The sequence below is a fragment of the Microcaecilia unicolor genome, chromosome 7 (assembly GCF_901765095.1).
Source record: "Microcaecilia unicolor chromosome 7, aMicUni1.1, whole genome shotgun sequence".
NCBI classification, from domain to species: domain Eukaryota; kingdom Metazoa; phylum Chordata; class Amphibia; order Gymnophiona; family Siphonopidae; genus Microcaecilia; species Microcaecilia unicolor.
Genome location: NC_044037.1, coordinates 45,791,695 through 45,809,369, shown reverse-complemented (window position 1 = coordinate 45,809,369; position 17,675 = coordinate 45,791,695). Strand labels below are relative to the sequence as shown.

Genomic DNA, 17,675 nt, shown 5'->3' with positions numbered 1-17,675 from the left:
ACATGTATTCTCTACCAGTGGGATTTAGAATTCTCCGGGGGGGGGGGGGGGTGTCGCCCCGTATTTCAGCAGCACTATCTGGTTATTATGCACTGTCGAAAATCAGGGATCACCCAATCAATGTGACTTAAACTGGGCAGGATCTTCTGCTGCCCAGTTAAATCATTCTAAATATCAGGCCCTAAGCATTGAAACGGTGTGTTTCCTTCCTCAGAGGGAGTACAAAACATTTTTTCTGTGGTTTGGATTTTCCATCGTATTCATGAAAAATGTTTCAGCTGGAAGGAATAAATAGCACCAAAGGGAAAACAGAAGTTATAAAGGAAGACATACTTTTTTTCTTTGGCTACTTAAAAAAAAATGTAGCTGGTAGTTAAGTTTTCTAAACTATTTTTCCAGTCCTGAACACGTTGAGATTGTGCTAGGAAGTGTTAAAATGTATGCAGAGCTTACAGAGGTTTATGAAGGCCACCTACAAACTGAACAGTGAGGCGCAGAGCTTATTGAACCACTGCATCAGTGTTGATTTACAAAGCTTTTTCTATCTTAGATTGTTGCAAGGTAGAGTCTTAAGCAACTCTGTCCTCTAGTCACATTAAGAATAGAAAATTACACACAACTAGGAAAAAAGGCCCGTTTCTGACACAAATGAAACGGGCGCTAGCAAGGTTTTCCTCGGAGTGTATGTGTTTTACATAGTGTGTGTGAGAGTGAGTGTGTGACAGAGAGAGTGAATGTGCGAGTATGTGTGTGTGATAGAGAGAGAGTGAATGTGTGTGTGTGACAGAGAGAGAGTGAATGTGCGAGTATGTGTGTGTGATAGAGAGAGAGTGAATGTGTGTGTGTGACAGAGAGAGTGAGACTGGGTGCGAGAGAGAGTGTGTGTGTGTGTTTGTGTGTGTGTGACAGAGAGAGTGAGACTGGGTGCGAGTGTGTGTGTGTGTGTGTGTGTGTGTGTGTGTGTGTGTGTGTGACAGAGAGAGTGAGACTGGGTGCGAGTGTGTGTGTGTGTGTGTGTGTGTGTGACAGAGAGAGTGAGACTGGGTGCGAGTGTGTGTGTGTGTGTGTGTGTGACAGAGAGAGTGAGACTGGGTGCGAGAGAGAGTGTGTGTGTGTGTGTTTGTGTGTGTGTGACAGAGAGAGTGAGACTGGGTGCGAGAGAGAGTGTGTGTGTGTTTGTGTGTGTGTGACAGAGAGAGTGAGACTGGGTGCGAGTGTGTGTTTGTGTGTGTGACAGAGAGAGTGAGACTGGGTGCGAGTGTGTGTGTGTGTGTGAGAATGAGTGTGCGCGCCAGGGGCCCCCTCCCAGTTTCAGGGTCCACCCGCCCCCCCCCCCCCCAACTTCCAGGGTCCACCCACCCAGTTCCAGGGTCGTTGCCCCCCCTCTCCCTCCCAGTTTCAGGATCACTCCCTCCCTCCCTCCCAGTTTCAGGGTCCGCCCACCCCCCTCCAAGTTCCAGGGTCCGCCCTCCCAACCACCCAGTTCCAGGGTCGTTGCCCCCCTCTCTGCCTCCCTCCCAGTTCCAGGGTCGTTGCCCCCCTCTCTGCCTCCCTCCCAGTTCCAGGGTCGTTGCCCCCCCTCTTCCCCCCCACCCCCCCCCAGCCACCCTGCGATGTTTAAGTGCAAAATTAGGGAGCTGTGTAATGTACTAAAATGCACCTGCAACGTTGTGAAGCTGACTCCGTGGCTTCATTGAAGTGAGGGGTTCGTAAGGTTCATCAGATTCGTCAGTCTGTCACCATCTCTCTCGGCCCCACCCTCACGCCTCTGATAGGTCCACCGCCCTCAACGTCAAAACGTGATGACGTCGAGGGCGGAGGACCTATCAGAGGCGTGAGGGCGGGGCCGAGAGAGATGGTGACAGACTGACGAATCTGACGAACCCTTCACTTCAATGAAACCACGGAGTCAGCTTCACAACGCTGGAGGTGCTTTTTATTATAGTAGAGATGAGTGGTGCTCTTCATCACATTCATAAAATGTTTTGACCTACTTCTCAATGTATGACTTCTCTGCTTGGAACAGACTGTTTAAAAATGTTCAAGCATCCTTGTTAAGTATCAGTGCCTGGGCTGCATGGGGGGAGGGGCAAGATTGCCTGGGCCTGGTCTTCAAGGAGGGGGCAAGTGCTAGTGCTACCCGATTTAGTGATTTCAAATCAGTTTGTTTTTGTAAAAATTGAGGCCGCCTCTGTACCTTTTAAAACAGCAGTTCATCACCAGCAGCGAGCAAGCGCAGCCAGTGACTGATAAAACACTGCTAGCGCCAGCCGGTCCCTGTGACGCAACTTCTGTTTTCACATAGGCGGAAACACCCAAGGAAAGGCTGTGGGGTTGACGGGACCAGTGTGTATCAGTCTCTGGCTGCTGGTGCTCACTGCTGGGTGGGTGGGGGGGGTGGGGTGGGGGGCTGAGTTTTAGAAAACCAAAGTGGGGGGTGGAGGTGGCGAGGGGGCCTTTAAGATTGTTTGCGCCACGCTTTTTCTCGGTGGCCCTGATCGGTGCAGACGTGCTACTGGAGCAGTTCTAGTAATTTAAATCATGTGCAAAAAGTGACCCTAGTTGCTGGGTCTGTCCTGCATGTTAATTGCCATTAACATATGGCCATTTAAAAAAATTATCACGTGAACACTTACTGTCAGCCAATATATAGGCAATAAAGGCTCCTGTGTTGTCCATGTGGAAACCAGATAATGTGTGGTAATGTAGTGCAGGAATGTCCACTCGCTGCCCAGGATGTGTCCTCAAAAAAAAAAAAAAAAAAGAAAAGGAAACGTTTTTTAGCATATGGTTAGCATGTGCATATTTTGATGCTACCACAGCATGCCCGAGTGGATCCTGCGCTACTCCATTTTTAGTTGCGTTAGGCGCACATTTAGGACTAGATTCTATATATCATGCCAAAAAGAAATACGCCTAGGCATATTCTGTAAAATACTCCTAAATTTCCGTGCGGTTTATAGAATACGCCGAGCACCCATCCGTGCAACTAAATTTTAATTGCGGGCAGTTATGCTTAGTAAAACCTGGTTTAAATGCCGATGCCTAAATTAGGCACGGACCAGGTGTATTCTATAACCATGCGCATAAATTTTAGAAATGCCCACAACTCCTTTTTAACTATTCGACGTAGAATTTGTGCATCACATTATAGAATATGATTATACAGTTGTGTGTGGAAATTCTAATTAATGCCAGTTAGTGTCAATTGCTTAAGTGGCAATTATCAGTGCTGACTGGCTTGTTAACTAATCAAGTTGTGTACGCAAATGCAGAATACGACTAGATTTGTGCGCTCAACTTAAGTCTCACTATATGGAATGCGGGGGTTAGCGCCTAACACAGTTTAGTATGTAATCCCCGTAGTGATAGCTGCAGCTAGTTACTAAAAAGCTGTTTTTTATATCTAAAAAACAAAAACAAAAAAAAACAGAGTAATGCAGTGGTTTCCAAACCTGAACCTGGAGGCACCCCAGCCAGTCAGGTTTTCAGAATATCCACAATGAATAGTCATGAGACTGATTTGCATGCAGTGGAAGCAGTGCATGCAAATCTCTCTCATGACTATTTGTTCATTGTGAGTATCCTGCAAACCTGACTGGCTGGGTGCTTCCAGGATCAGATTTGGGAACCACTGGTGTAATGTTTCTCTTCCATTTTCTAATAATGATACAGCTCTTTTGTATGTCAGCATAGCTCGGGTTACATTACCAAAACCAGTTTGTTTGTTTTTTGTTGTCCAGTTGAGGGATTTTGCATGACTTAATTATTCTGCCTAAAGGTATGTGACTGGATTGGATTTTTAGTTGATGAAGGCGCTCCTTACATGTTCTCTGTGTTTATGCATGGGGATTTGCAAGGCAGTGTATTGTAGATGACCTTTATTTTATCTGATCAAGGTCATTTTCAGGAGTAGGTACCATGCCAGGCCCGTACTCCATGACCCCTAAATTCGACCCCTGATTGGTTTGCAAAGTTACCATGTTGGCAGTGGATTCAGAGCCCAGGCTGCCTCTTTAGATAAGCACTGAAAAGTGCTAGAAAGGAGACGCTGTCCAGCGTGGCCTTGTGGCTTTGCTAATATACACAATAGCATTTGCACAAGGACACCGTTTAAGTTTTTCAGAACAGCAGGCTGGGGAATGAGTCAAAATAATACATGTTTTGAAGGGTGTGTTAAACATGATTGAATCCTGAAGTCAACCTGAATGTAAAAACTGAATTCTGGCTTCACATTGGCTTCCTAGAGCGACAGTGGAGATGTGCGTTACATATTATGTAAACTCTGATGCTTGCTTTGTAAGTTTGCTGTTCAAGGCTTGATGTCTCTAGTAATGCGGTGAAATTTTTTATTTCATAGCATCCATGCAACTAACATCCATATTCCAAGCAAAGGCTTCCTAGTGCAGTGGGTCCCAAACTTTCTCAGATCACAGCGTCTTGTTTAACCCATTAGAGCCCAATGTTCCCATAATAAAATCCCATATGGGAAAGTCGGGCACTAATGGGTTAAGTAATGTTTCATGGCATCCATACACTACACATTTCCTCCCTTGTCGTCGTCCCCCCCACTCCCCTCCCCCCCGGTGATGATGATGGCGGTGGCATCATGGAGTCCTACCTTTGCTGGTGGGGATGCCTAAATCATGCCAGCTGAAGTGGTCTACTGCCCAAGCCCCGAACTCCATGCTGCCTGAGGAAGATGCCAGAAGTGACCATGTGTGGGAGTGCCGGTGTTGGCAGCTGAAGCATGCTGTTGACTTCCTCAGGCAGCATGGAGTTCTGGGCTTGGGCAGTGGACAACTTCAGCTGTCAAGGCTTGAGCATCCCCCCACCAGCCATTCTATGGGTGACAGAATTTGAAGGGAGTTTTAAAATTTGCCATGGCTTTCCATTTGGGAACCACTGGCCCAGTGGAGAGAACAGCAGGTTGCGAACCAGGGAGGTCAGGGTTCAAATCCTACTTACTCTGGCCATGGGCAGCTTGCTTCACATGCTTGGGGAGGGGGGATTGGGTGATGCACCGAGTGGGGGGGGGGGGTCTGTGGTGCCGCGCTTGTAGTTTTTTGATGCGCCGCTCCCTGCCAGTTGCTCCGAAGTGGCAGGGAGCGGCGCACTGACAGCTGATTCCCAGGCAGGGGCTGTTAGTGACGTCATCCTGGCTATGGAGCCTAGCTCAGCAACTACAGGAGCCACGGACACAGGCAGTCCCACATTAGAACGCTGGTGGTGAGAATTATTATGTAGGATTATCTATGTTGGATGGTCCAAGGCTTTAATCAGACAGGTCATACAGCTGATTTATACAGCTCACAAATTTGATTCTGTTACCCTGTTTTTTGTGGAGCTGCCCTGGCTCTCAATAGAAGCCAGGATGCATATGCACTATTTTTAAAATTATGAGTGGTGATGCTCCTGATTATCTATGCGATTCAATTACATGTCTTCAAAAAGGTCTTTTTCATAGGACTCAGAACCAGATGTTATTGTTCTTTTCATCAGTAAAGAGGATTAAATCATGTTAAGATGTTTAATTCCTCACTCACCTATCAAACAGTTATAGTCTAGAATTCACTGCCATCTCAGATTCGATTACTCCTTGATTATTGAATGTTTAGGAAACCCTTGAAAAATTTTTTTTTTTTAATTTCACAAATATGTACTACTAGGAAATTAGGTTGTGTAGCTTGTATTTGGAGGGTGCATTGTAATTCCTGGAATGTTTGCTTATCCAGTCTTCTTGAATTTGTGTAATCCACGTAGGTATCTGCAGAACAGGAGTTTGGTGTAATATAACGTACATTATAACCAATGTCCATTGGTTTTCCAATAAAAATTAAGCAATGACTGTTGCAGGCTGAATATTGGACTCTTAAATTCAACAAGGACAATAAAATACACATTTATAAACTACCTACTTTGTATATGCAGAGAGTACTGGGGACAAAATGGAATGTGATTATAGCAAAATTCTTCAGCACGCCAAAAATATTAGTGCAACCATGGGAAACAAATAGGATTCTAATACTAGTTAATTACCAAATTTCCTGTTCAAAACATTTAAGCCTGTAACGAAAATTATTATTACTTAAAGTCCAATTCGTCAAGGGATTTTTTTTTTCCCCCCTTCAGTGCCAGAAAGTCAAATACCTAATGAATTAAGCCTTAACACGCTAAGGTTTAATGTAACCTACCATGAAAAAGGTACACGATGCACGTAACAAATTTAGGGCACCTAAACATTAGCGCTAGAGACACCCATAGGAACATATGGGCATCTCTAGTGTTTAACAAATGCTAATGCACCTTAGTAAAAAGGGCCCTTAATCTGATTTTGCAATGACGCTTTTTTTCACTTCTTAAAATTCAAGGTGGAATTTGCCATCAGGTTGTTTATTCTACTCTCTTACCCATTTTTGTTGTATTATGTGATCAGGGCTTGGATTTGCTTTGGGGGGGGGGGGGCATCCAAGTGCTGGCCAGGCCCAAGCCTGCTTGGCTTCTGGTATCTAACTAGTCCAGGCTCTCGCCAGTTAGTGCTACTGGGCCCTCAAAGAATCAATAACCACAAATTCCCAATTTAATCTCAAAAAAGATATAGTGGAACTAGAAAAGGTGCAGAGAAGAGCAACGAAAATAATAAAGGGGATGGGACGACATCCCTATGAGGAAAGGCTAAAGCAGCTAAGGCTCATCAGCTGGAGAAAAGATGGCTGAGGGGAGATATGATAGAGGTCTATAAAATAATAAGTGGAGTTGAACAGGTAGATGTGAAGTGTCTGTTTACACTTTCCAAAAATACTAGGACTAGGGGGCATGCAATGAAGCTACAATGTAGTAAATTTTTTTTAAAAAAGGAGAAAGTTTTTCTTCACTCAACGTGTAATTAAACTCTGGAATTCGTTGCCATAGAATGTGGTAAAGGCGGTTAGCTTAGTGGAGTTTTAAAAAGGTTTGGACGGCTTCCTAAAGGAAAAGTCCATAGACCATTATTAAATGGACTTGGGGAAAATCCACTATTTCTGGGATAAGCAGTATAAAATGTTTTGTACTTTTTTGGGATCTTGCCAGGTATTTGTGACCTGGATTGGCCACTGTTGGAAACAGGATGCTGGGCTTGATGGACCTTTGGTCTTTCCCAGTATGGCAATACTTATGTACTTCCTTTCAAATCTGTTGACAGTGACATTCTCAAGATGCTATTAACAGAGTAAAACTCAACTTACACCTCATGTTTCAAGCCCTCCCCCCTTGTACCACACAGATAGAACCATCACCCAGTTGCACTGAGATAAAACTGGGGGGTGAGGGTATGGGGAACCTTCAGTTCCTGCAGTAGCTCTGCCCCTTCCTTTTTGGTTTGAGAGGGCCAAACCAAACAAGCTGTGTCCCTATCCCAGTCATTCCTGAACCTGTCCTGGGAATATGCATGTGATCAATTTCTATACAGGGCCTCCTTGGAATGCAAATTTATCTCATGCATATTCATTGTGGATATCTTGAAAACCTGACTGGCTGGGGTTCCCACGGGACTGGTTTGGAAACCCCTGTTCTACCCCCTAGCCGCTGATGCTGAGCAAAGGAGATTAGCATTGACGCTTTACCTCACTCTTTCGGAGTACCTGGTTTTGTTTTGCTACCATTGTCTTTACATAGGGCATCAGTTCACGTATGCACGGTCTTTTTAAAGACCTCTTCACTATTCTTACCTAGCAGCACAATCCTATCTTCATCTACACATTGTCAGACTCTTGAGGCATAAACAAAGTAAAAGCAGATCACATACAAAACACAAAAACAAGCGAATAAAAGGAGAAGTGGTTTATTAAAACAGTTACCCGACGTGGCCACGTTTCGCCCTCGGGCTGCGTCAGGGGTAAAAAAGAGTGAATCGGGTTGGGGTGAGAAGTGGACTAAGTGGTTTGATTTTTACTATTAGGGGAACACTACGATATCAACCTCTTTTAGTCTTTTTACCCCGACGCAGCCTGAGGGCGAAACGTGGCCACGTCGGGTAACCATTTTAATAAACCACTTCTATTTTTATTCACTTGTTTTTGTGTTTTGTATGTGATCTGCTTTTACTTTGTTTATACCTCAGTAGGTCAGATCAGTGCCTCTTGTTTTTGCTTTTATACATACTCTTGAGGCAGGAACATTTTATGCCGAAACATGTTGCCGTGTCAAGTCTTGAGTACTGATTTTATGTTATTGTGTACCATTTTATACATATCATAGCAATAAAAATTTTAATCTCATTGATCCTGAGGTTTGTCTAGCCTTCCTCCGTTTCCACTTGTTTGTGCACTACTATTGTTCTTGTGGGACTTTTCTGTTCGGTTACCTTTTGGCTGCTGTGTGGGGCAAAACATTTACAGGGCCACAGCCCTTGGGTTCTGGTGCCTATGCTGTAAGTTAACATACTCACAGCTCTGTCCTTGGTGCAACCACATCAACAATTTTACTTTGGAACAGAGAACAACCAGGCACCTTTGCTACAGCTGCAAAATCAAGAATGCCACTCACATTTTACAAGAGGTACAGATAGCATTGTGATTTGTAGCCAAAAAGGGAAGGTTTTCAGAAACATACCAAAGTCTGTCATAGTTTAGACTGGAAAATTAAACACAGACGTCGCCATCAATCCTGCTCAGAGAAAAAAAAAATCACACACATACTTCTCGTAAAGGATTAAAAAAAAAAACTGTTGATAGGGCATTGTACCGTTTTAGCAAATCACAGTTTGACCATTACTGGTGTTACCTCATACTGCGAATGAACTTTGCAAACAGAATCCTGCCACCATTTTAAGAAACAAAGCTGCAAAAATCCGTCTTCCCAGTTAAAAGTCTGTGTTTTCTCCTTGTGCAAAAAAAAAAAAAAAAATACCCACAGAAAGGCATTTAACAGAGATGGAAGCAATGAGTATACTAGTTCAAGCATGTCTGTATGAAAGGCACTGCCACGCTTACAAGGATTAAGCATGTCTACAGAGAAACCATCACCATAAACAACCATTAGACTGAACTAAATACATGCCTGATCAATTAACATAGGTTTAAACAATACGACACCTTAAAAATACTGAAAGGTTACACAACAAACAGAAATGACTGACTACTTTAGCAAGGATAAACTGAGCTATGGTAACAGTTCAATGGCCTGATTATGGGTGCGTTAATTAGATTCTGTCTGTGGTCCAAAAATAGATGAGCACCAGAGCTTCTGATCACTAAATAATTGTTTATGAACACAACAGTTGATAAGAACGTGTGTCAGGTGGGGGAGGGGAGGCAGAAAAATATCCTGGATTTTACCTGTCTGGCTGGAAGAAATAAAATTAAATTAAACAAAGAGCATTCCTACCCAATCATTTTCTGACAGAAAAACAAGTAATTTTCCGCCATGTAAAATGACAGAACCCCCCCCCCCCCCCCCAGGCAGAAAAGGAAAAATAAAAATCATCCTTCAGGCAGACCAGCAAAGCTCTAATTCTGCTTATTACACACAGTCTTCACGTGACAACACAGAAGGGGTACGTGAGGAATATGCAGTTTTGTGAGCAGCGAGTGAACTGAATGTGCATAAAGAACAATTATTTTCTGTAGTGGTTTACTATGGAAAGTATTATTGTCTCAAAGTCTGCACAGCTCTTCCGGTCCACACTGTTATAGGCTTATCCCAGCAAAAGAAGCTTGAGCCCTTGGGGCTAGATTCAAGAAAGTGCATCAAAAATTAGGCATGAAAAATGAGTGCTAAGGGGGAGATTCTTCATATGGTGCCTTAAAAAAAAAAAAAAAATCTTATAAGTCGACACCTAGATTTAGGCACCAAATTACAGAATATGTTTAGTTGATATCTCAGCACCTGAAACTACACGCTTCCATTTACACTTACAAAAATGTGGCATAAATCCTGGTGTCTAAATTTAGGCGCACTGAGACCTATAACTAGGTGCGTAAATTTTCCCCGCCCATAACTACGCCTCTTTTGAACTGCGTGCGTTAGAACTTTGCCCCACTTTGTTACAGAATACGCTTAGCGAGTTGTGCGTGTAAATTCTGATCAGTGCCAATTAGTGCTCATTACTGCATGCTAAGTGCCGTTATCAGTGCTCATAAGCTTAAGTTACACATATTCTTCTTACTCTCTTACCTGTTACATTTTTACTGTACCTTTCACTATCAATTAAAATGTTCTATTATGTATTGTGTTGTCATTGCAAGTAGCATACCATGCCATACTTCGTATTGTTATTTGAATATTTTTACTGCTGTAATTGCCTATTGCTCATGTTTGTTCTATTCTTACTGTTCACCACCTTGAGCGAATTCATAAATCCTAATAAATACATTTCAGCACAGGATCTCTAGGCGTGCTATACAGAATCCGACAGTAAGCGCCAACTCTACAACAGCAATTGCGTGTGAAACTTGTCATGATAAAAATGGCGAAGGGTCTACATTATAGACTATGAGTTCCAAAGACTATCAAGTTTCATATTAAACATGATCTTACATAAACAATTATGCCCAACCATGTCTAGCTAGTTAAGATGTAATGTAATGTTTACTTCAAACTGAACAGTTCCACTGTAAGTTATTACTAATTAATGTTTGCTAACTTCTTGATAAAATGTTAAATGTAAACCGCTTAAAACTTGTCAGTATTGTTACAGATGATTAATATCGAGATTGTTGTTTTCCCAGAGTTCCGGGTATGACTCCTAATGTTTTTTTTTCCTCTGAAATGATTCCTCTTAATATATTAATTCAAAAGGAGTGAAGCCTGTGAAACTGGGATTACTTTAATCATCGGGAATTGGATTGGAGATTCAAGGGTTTGTATTGTTAAACAATTTCTGGTTTTAAAAGGGAAAAAAATGAAATCAGGTTTATTACTTTCACTAATATTGGACAATAAGTATGTTTCCAATGAAATTGATGGACTATGCGCCGTTATGGTCTTGAAGAAACCAACCAGATGATCAATGTGGAATAATGATTTAGATAAATAATAACCGGGAATAATCGGGTTAATACCACGTTTTCTTTGTTTGCTGTTGTTTAAATTGATCTCCTTGTCTTGTTTCACTCTCCCTATTTATTTTCTGGTCTAAGAAAGAGAAAGATTGTATAAAATCCACTTATCTTATTGAGATTGTTTTCTTCTAATATTGTTTTAATGTACAATCATCTCTGTTTTACTGTTTTGCAAGTGATCCTTGTAAAATGAAAAAATTATAAATAAATGATTAAAAAAAAAAAAACTTGTCAGTAAAGCAGGTAGCAAATGCCAAATTAAATTAAAATTGCCACAGAAAAGAGTAAGTCAGCATGCATTAGCACTTCCACCATGTCAAAGGTAACAGATATCATTTGTGGGTATGAGCATGTACAACTTATGCAGACAACACGCCCTGATCCGCCCATGGGCCCACCCCCTTTGTAACTGCATGCTATACGGCATTTAGGTGCTCAAGTGCAGTTCCACACAACTACAAATTAGTGCCAATTACCACTTAAGGGCTTCTTTTGCGCTAGTGATTCCAGCGCAGCAAATGCAACGATGCCCAATCAATTCCTATGGGCTTTGTCACACTTGCCGCGCTGGAATCCCTAGCGCGACTTTGTAAAAGGAGCCCTAAGTTAGTCGCAAAATTAGCACTAGTCTGTAACGTGTGCGCCCAAATCTGTGTGGTATTCGGATTTAGGTGTACAACTTTGTACAATCTGGCCCTTGTAGAATACTGCAGACCCAAGAAGTAGGGTGAAGAGTTGGCACTTCCAGACAACCACAAGGGAAATGTATCAGTCCAATTAAGCGGTGTTTATTGAAGGTAGATAAAAAAAAGACTTGAATCAGCGGCTGTGTTTTGGCACTCTACGCCTCAGGAGTCTATAGATCGGAATATTGCTCTGTACCAAAATCAGCTTAGTGTTCTCTGCCCTCCTAGGAAATGGCGTACTTCCGCTGTTCTGTTTAACTTTTGCTGGCTAGAGCTCTCATCGGGACACCTACCATCTGGGTGGAAAAGCATTTTGGACGAGGGACCCTTCTGTGCTCTGCCTCTGGCAAAAATTATTTTGAACTAGGCCTCTGAATAAAATGGATCATAAGCTTTGCAACCTATGTTGTGCTCATCTGTTTAGAAATGGTCTATTTACATCCATCAGTCTCCTAACAGACTTTTTTGTGCAGTTTGACTTTTTGTTATAAATATCCTTCACACTTTGCAAACAAACTGTCCTTTCAAAATACAGTGCAAAACTATGTATACTGTTTACAGAGCAAAGAGAAGCACAGGACTCATGCAGAACAAAATATCACACCAACAAGGTGAAAAAAATGACTTTGGGTTGAAGGTAGGCCTGGATTGACCACAAATTGACAGACATTCTTGTGTATTTTGTGACAGTGCAAATTTGATACACAGAGGCGTATTTTCAAAGCACCAAGAGCCCTGTTTACTAAGGCGTTTTAATGTTTTTAGCACACACGCTAATTATGTAGACACCTATAAGGGATACTGTAAGCATGTACATGGTTAACGCGCCTATGACGCTGCTTAGCAAACAGGACCCTCAGACTTCCAAAGTTCCACAGGTTACTATGGAACTTTGTAAGTCTAAATGCTTTGAAAATGAGCCCCACTGTCACCTTAATAGGATCAAAAATATGACACGCACGCTTTCCCAAGTCAAAAGGAAGCCAACTTTTGAGTCCAGCAGAGAACTTATGACCTCAAGGTAACCACTATAGCCAAGGCCCAAACTGATTATCTCCTCTACTAGCTTAGCAAATCCACAGCAACACAGCAGCCCAGACTACTTACAAAACAAAAACATGCCCACCCCTCTCCCCCACAGCTTTTCAGTGTACAGAAGTCCAGGCCTAGTTCACTTAGGACCCTGTTTACAAAAGCATGCTAGCGTTTTTAGCATGAGCTAACTGTGTAGATGCCCATAATATTCCTAGGGCCACTACACGGTTTGCATGCGCTAATAACGAGCACTAAAAACGCTAGCACACCTTTGTAAACAGGGCCCTAAGGCATTCTGTCCACTCTGGGAATAATTCTATAAACTGGGTGTTAATATTTATGATTACAATAATGGCATATACAAGCATACATATGTGGACATGCGTATAAAAGACAAGATTTCGTCTACCAATATAACACGCTTCTATAAATTACATGCACATTTCACATGGCACCTATTTTACAGGAGGCCAGAACTCGCACGTGTAACTTACAGGATTTTATATGTTATCCACCAAAATCTCAGTGCGCATCTTTATTAGCCAACAAACCATTAACTAGCAATTAATTGATAGCAATCAATTCTTTCAGTTATAATTGGCAATTGGGATTTTGTGCGCATCAACCTGTGCATTATATTATAACCCCGGGTGCCTAAATATCTCAGCACGCAACTTAAAAGGAGGCATTCCAAAAAGCTGTGCGCGGGGCTATAGCATAATCCCATTTCCATGCACAAATGCCAGGAGCTGGACGCCGGCATTTACACCAGATTTCAGCTGCATAAAAACCAGCACCCAACTTCCAGTGCGGGAATCAGCTCTAAGCGTTATTCAACCCAGAGTGTCCCACGCCAATTTATTTCTGCACCATTTATAGAACGCCCCCCTATCTCTGACATTTAGGCACAAAGAGAAGTGCTCGAGCCTGAATTACAGGTGTATATTTTACCCATTCCACTAAAGATGCTGAATAGATGCCCTGTTAATAAAATTGCCCTGTGCGTTTATGTGAGAAGAGACCTCCAAGGGCCTGGTTCACCTACTCATCTGAGCGACTTCAAATCACACTTAACACCAGGCAGTTAACAAGCAGCAAGTCAAAATTCTTTTGCTTCCAATTCCTTACCCAGCAAGAAGGTTCATCCATTTAAGAGGAGACCCATACCTTTCAAAGAAAGAGGAAACCAACTCTCTGGTTCAGCATATTTATTCCACACAGAAGCTGGGAACATACCCTAATTAATACTTTTAAAAAGTAAATAGGAAAGATTCTCTCGTTAAATAATCCCTTCTGATTATCACATTTCTCTGTGTGACCTCTCAATTCAAAGGCCTGGGGTCAAACTAACAAGCAGTTCAGGACATCCAACGGAAGCCCTGCCAGCAGGCTGCACTCCGACTCCCCTGAAAACAAGTTGGACCATCTTAATTACACTGGGTAAGTACATAATGATTAAAAAATATTTCAGACCGGTCCATAAACCTGCATTATGTCACATGGGGAAAGAGGTATAATCAACGTCAGATTTTTAAAAAAAATCATCCTTTAACAAAACACACACTTAGCTGCTCAGAGTATTCTCAAATTGAGAAAAAGAATAGCAAATAGTACCATTTAAGCCCTCATCTTTAGAAATGAAAAGACCACTTATTTTTCTCAGATGTATGGAAACCCAGCTGACAATGGAGAACGTACAGCCGGCTACGTTCATTTCACTTTTATGCTACTGAAGGGAATAATGTATGCATATTTGAAGGACACAGCCATGGTAAAAAGATTACTCCTGGTTTTATATTAGCAGTCTAAAAAGGTATTTACGTGGGTCTGTCTGTGTTGTGACAGTGTCCCAGCCTCAAATGAATGTCTCCACCATTCTGCATTTTTCAGTCATTCAGTCATGCATTTTTTTTTTTTTTTTTATTGTTGGAAGTGGTGCGAAATTGCACGGCGTGAGCTGAAGTCCTTGGTGGTCTCCTATGGATTCCGGCTTAAAATGGCACTTCTTTTGTTCCGGGGAGAATTGAAAAGGGGGGAAATAAAAGCAGAAGCTCTGGGAGGGGGCTGAAGGATGAAGCAAAGGGAATAAAATGGTTTTGGGTGTGAGCACATTAGCTACCGTTTCCTACTGCTGACTCCTCAGAACTGGCCTCTGGGCTTACATCTATCTAGAAGCATATGCTGAAAAACTTTAAACTAGTTTCAGATAAACAGAAAAGCCACTCGCTGTCTTGGTTGTTAAAATATTAACCACAACCATCATTTTTGTATTCCTCATAAAAATCTAGCCGGCTGTACCACGCAAGAATTATTCATGAAGCTCAATACAGGATCGCTGCTGCCTGCTTGGAGATATTTCTAAGAGTCAGATGATCCCCTTGCCCGGTTTTGTGTCAATAAACCTTAAGTTTTCTTAGAAATGTGTTAGAAACCACATGACAGCTTCTCAGGAAACCATTTATTTGATGTATTTGCATAGACAGACATATGTCTGAGGTTCAGTACATGAAATTTCTTTCCCAAGCACAGGCTTTGCACTCAGGCCCAGAACCATTAGAGCACAGGATTTCCTTGGAGAGAGAGAACTTTTTATACATCAAACCCCCAGTGAGGCAGCAGAGGGAATGTGCCCTGCCACCCCCCCCCCCCCCTTTGCATTTCAGATTTGATGTGTGTGTGTGGGGGGGGGGGGGAGTATAAGAAGGTAAAAGTTGTAAATCAGGCCAATACATGTGGAATTAGGTTGGCAGCAGACATTTTACTCTGTAAAATCAAAATGAACTGACGCACAAGACACCTAATCAACTTAGAGAACCCCACTGGTCCTGTAAATAACCCATGTGAAATGACTGGGGCCCATGTTTGTTCTTTGACTAAACATATGGTAGCATTCATGCAATATTGTTTAGAGACTCCACAATCTCAATTTACTACAGATGCCTCTCAGTGATTTTAAAACGTTTGGATTGTTATCTGAAGGGGGGGGGGGTCCTTCCCAAATTCTAGCTAGACTTCAAGAAACAATGCTAAGGGCCTGAGTCACTAAGACTAAGGGAAGCCTTTTCATAAGACAGGCCTTAAAAATGAGAAACGCTATAACACATTTGGAAAATGCAAGCTTTAGATCCCTTTTTCCCTCCCTAGGTCCAAATGAACAATCCTCCTCTGCCTGCTTTGACAGTCAAGCAATATGCAACAGCCAGTGGATCTGGTTGGGGGTAAACAGAACTGCAAACGCTATTAGAAAGTTTCAGAGATCACTGTATCCTCACGGCCATCATTCTGCCAAGTTGCTACATTCTTTCTTCACATAAGCACTTTTATAGACCACGGATGTTATAACAAGTGACCGACTGCAGTACGAGTGGACATAGGATCTCAGCCCAAAAGAACTCAGGGTTTGGAAAGCATCAAAATGTGGTCGGCTGCCATCTGCAAATTCCTCTACACAATTTATCATTTGCAGAGTTCATTTAAGCAAGAATTCTTCACAACCAATGCTCGACAATAGAGTACATTTAGTAAACAGTCAAAGGGGGGGGGGGGAGGTTCTTTTGAACACCTCAAGTGTAAAAACGTGCACATTTTTTTTTCCAGAGGATTAGCCTTCTTCATTTACATGACCATCCCCAAACAAAAGAGATTAAGATTTCCTGTAATCATTCTTTTCAAAACGCCTGTAATTGCGTTTGCAATTAACCCCGAGGTTAAACTAAATCTGGTCACTCCTAATAAAAATACCACTGTCGAAAAGTTATTTCCGAGCAGCGTGAGGAGGAATTAAAAAAAAAAAAAAAAGTGGCTTTACCGGTCAACCAGCAACGTTTGCATTTGTTATTGAAGTTCCGATCGCAACTTTTGCGGGAGGCTCGAGTTTCACTTTAGAAAAGCCACCGGCCGCCTCTAGAGCTAAAACAAAGCGAAAAGCAAAAGCACGCTAAGAAAGTGGAGAAGGCTAAGGGATGGGGGGGGAGAGAGAGAGAGGAAAGGTTTCCTCCTAAATCACGGACAGAGCAAAAAGCCACCCCAGCGGCCGACCCCGGGCTCCCCGCCGCACTCACCATTGATCTCGTGGTAGGGCGCATCGTTCTGGTTGAAGCCTTTCGAGATATAAACTTTCCTCACTTCCGAGCAGCTCTTGGACTTCAACTCCGCCAGGGCAGAGAGGCTGAAAGCAGCTAAAGTGCAAACGAAGGAAGAGAAACCCATCCGGACCATGGCGAGGACGAAGGCTGGGGGGAAGGGAAGGAGGGAATAAAACACACGATCCGCGATACAACCAAAAAAAAAGATGAACCCCCCGCCCCCCACTACTAAGCAATCAAAGCCCGGGTGAAGGAGATGCGGGGAGGGCACAGGGAGCCGCTCGGATCTTCTTTGCACGGGCTGGCGACGGGGGGGACTCCGTCCTGGCTGCTTTCTCACAAGTTACCAAAAGTGCTTCAGCGGCGGCCCGCAGCTCTGCCCCCCTCCGCTCTCTCCCGACTGATTGGCCCGGCCAGGCTGCTGCGCTCTGCAAAACTTTCCGAGCGGGGCAGCAGCCGGCACATGGGCAGGGAGGAAGGGGCGGAGGCGGCGCCGGCGACGCCCAAAAGACGGAGCCTGGATTTCCACACTCCCTTCCCGATCCCAAGCTGCCACCGCCGCGCCGCCGATTCAAGGTTTCTGGGGCTACAGTCAAAGAGCCACATGTGCAAACCACCCCCATCAACAGAAATCACTTGTTGCCTCTCTCAAAAATCTCCGGCACAACAGGTTATTTCACATGGACTCTGAGCTAACATCACCGGATTGACCTCAGCATCGGTTTTAGAACAGAAAGAGATATTTAAAAAAAAAAAAAAAAACACAGTCACAGATTACCTTTTTGTACACAGTGGTTTAGCAAGGTTGTTATGGATCTGGAAGCTCT

General features: G+C 43.0%; 1 protein-coding gene across 1 annotated transcript in view; it reads right to left on the bottom strand.

The window, feature by feature from the left end:
• Positions 1 to 17,271, bottom strand: part of GPC4 (glypican 4) — a 214,880-nt gene extending 197,609 nt beyond the window's left edge. Inside the window, 1 exon segment of the mRNA XM_030208703.1 lies at positions 16,825 to 17,271. Within this exon segment, the coding sequence (XP_030064563.1) occupies positions 16,825 to 16,981 (157 nt within the window). The 5' untranslated portion in view covers positions 16,982 to 17,271.
• Between the last annotated feature and the right edge of the window lie 404 nt (positions 17,272 to 17,675).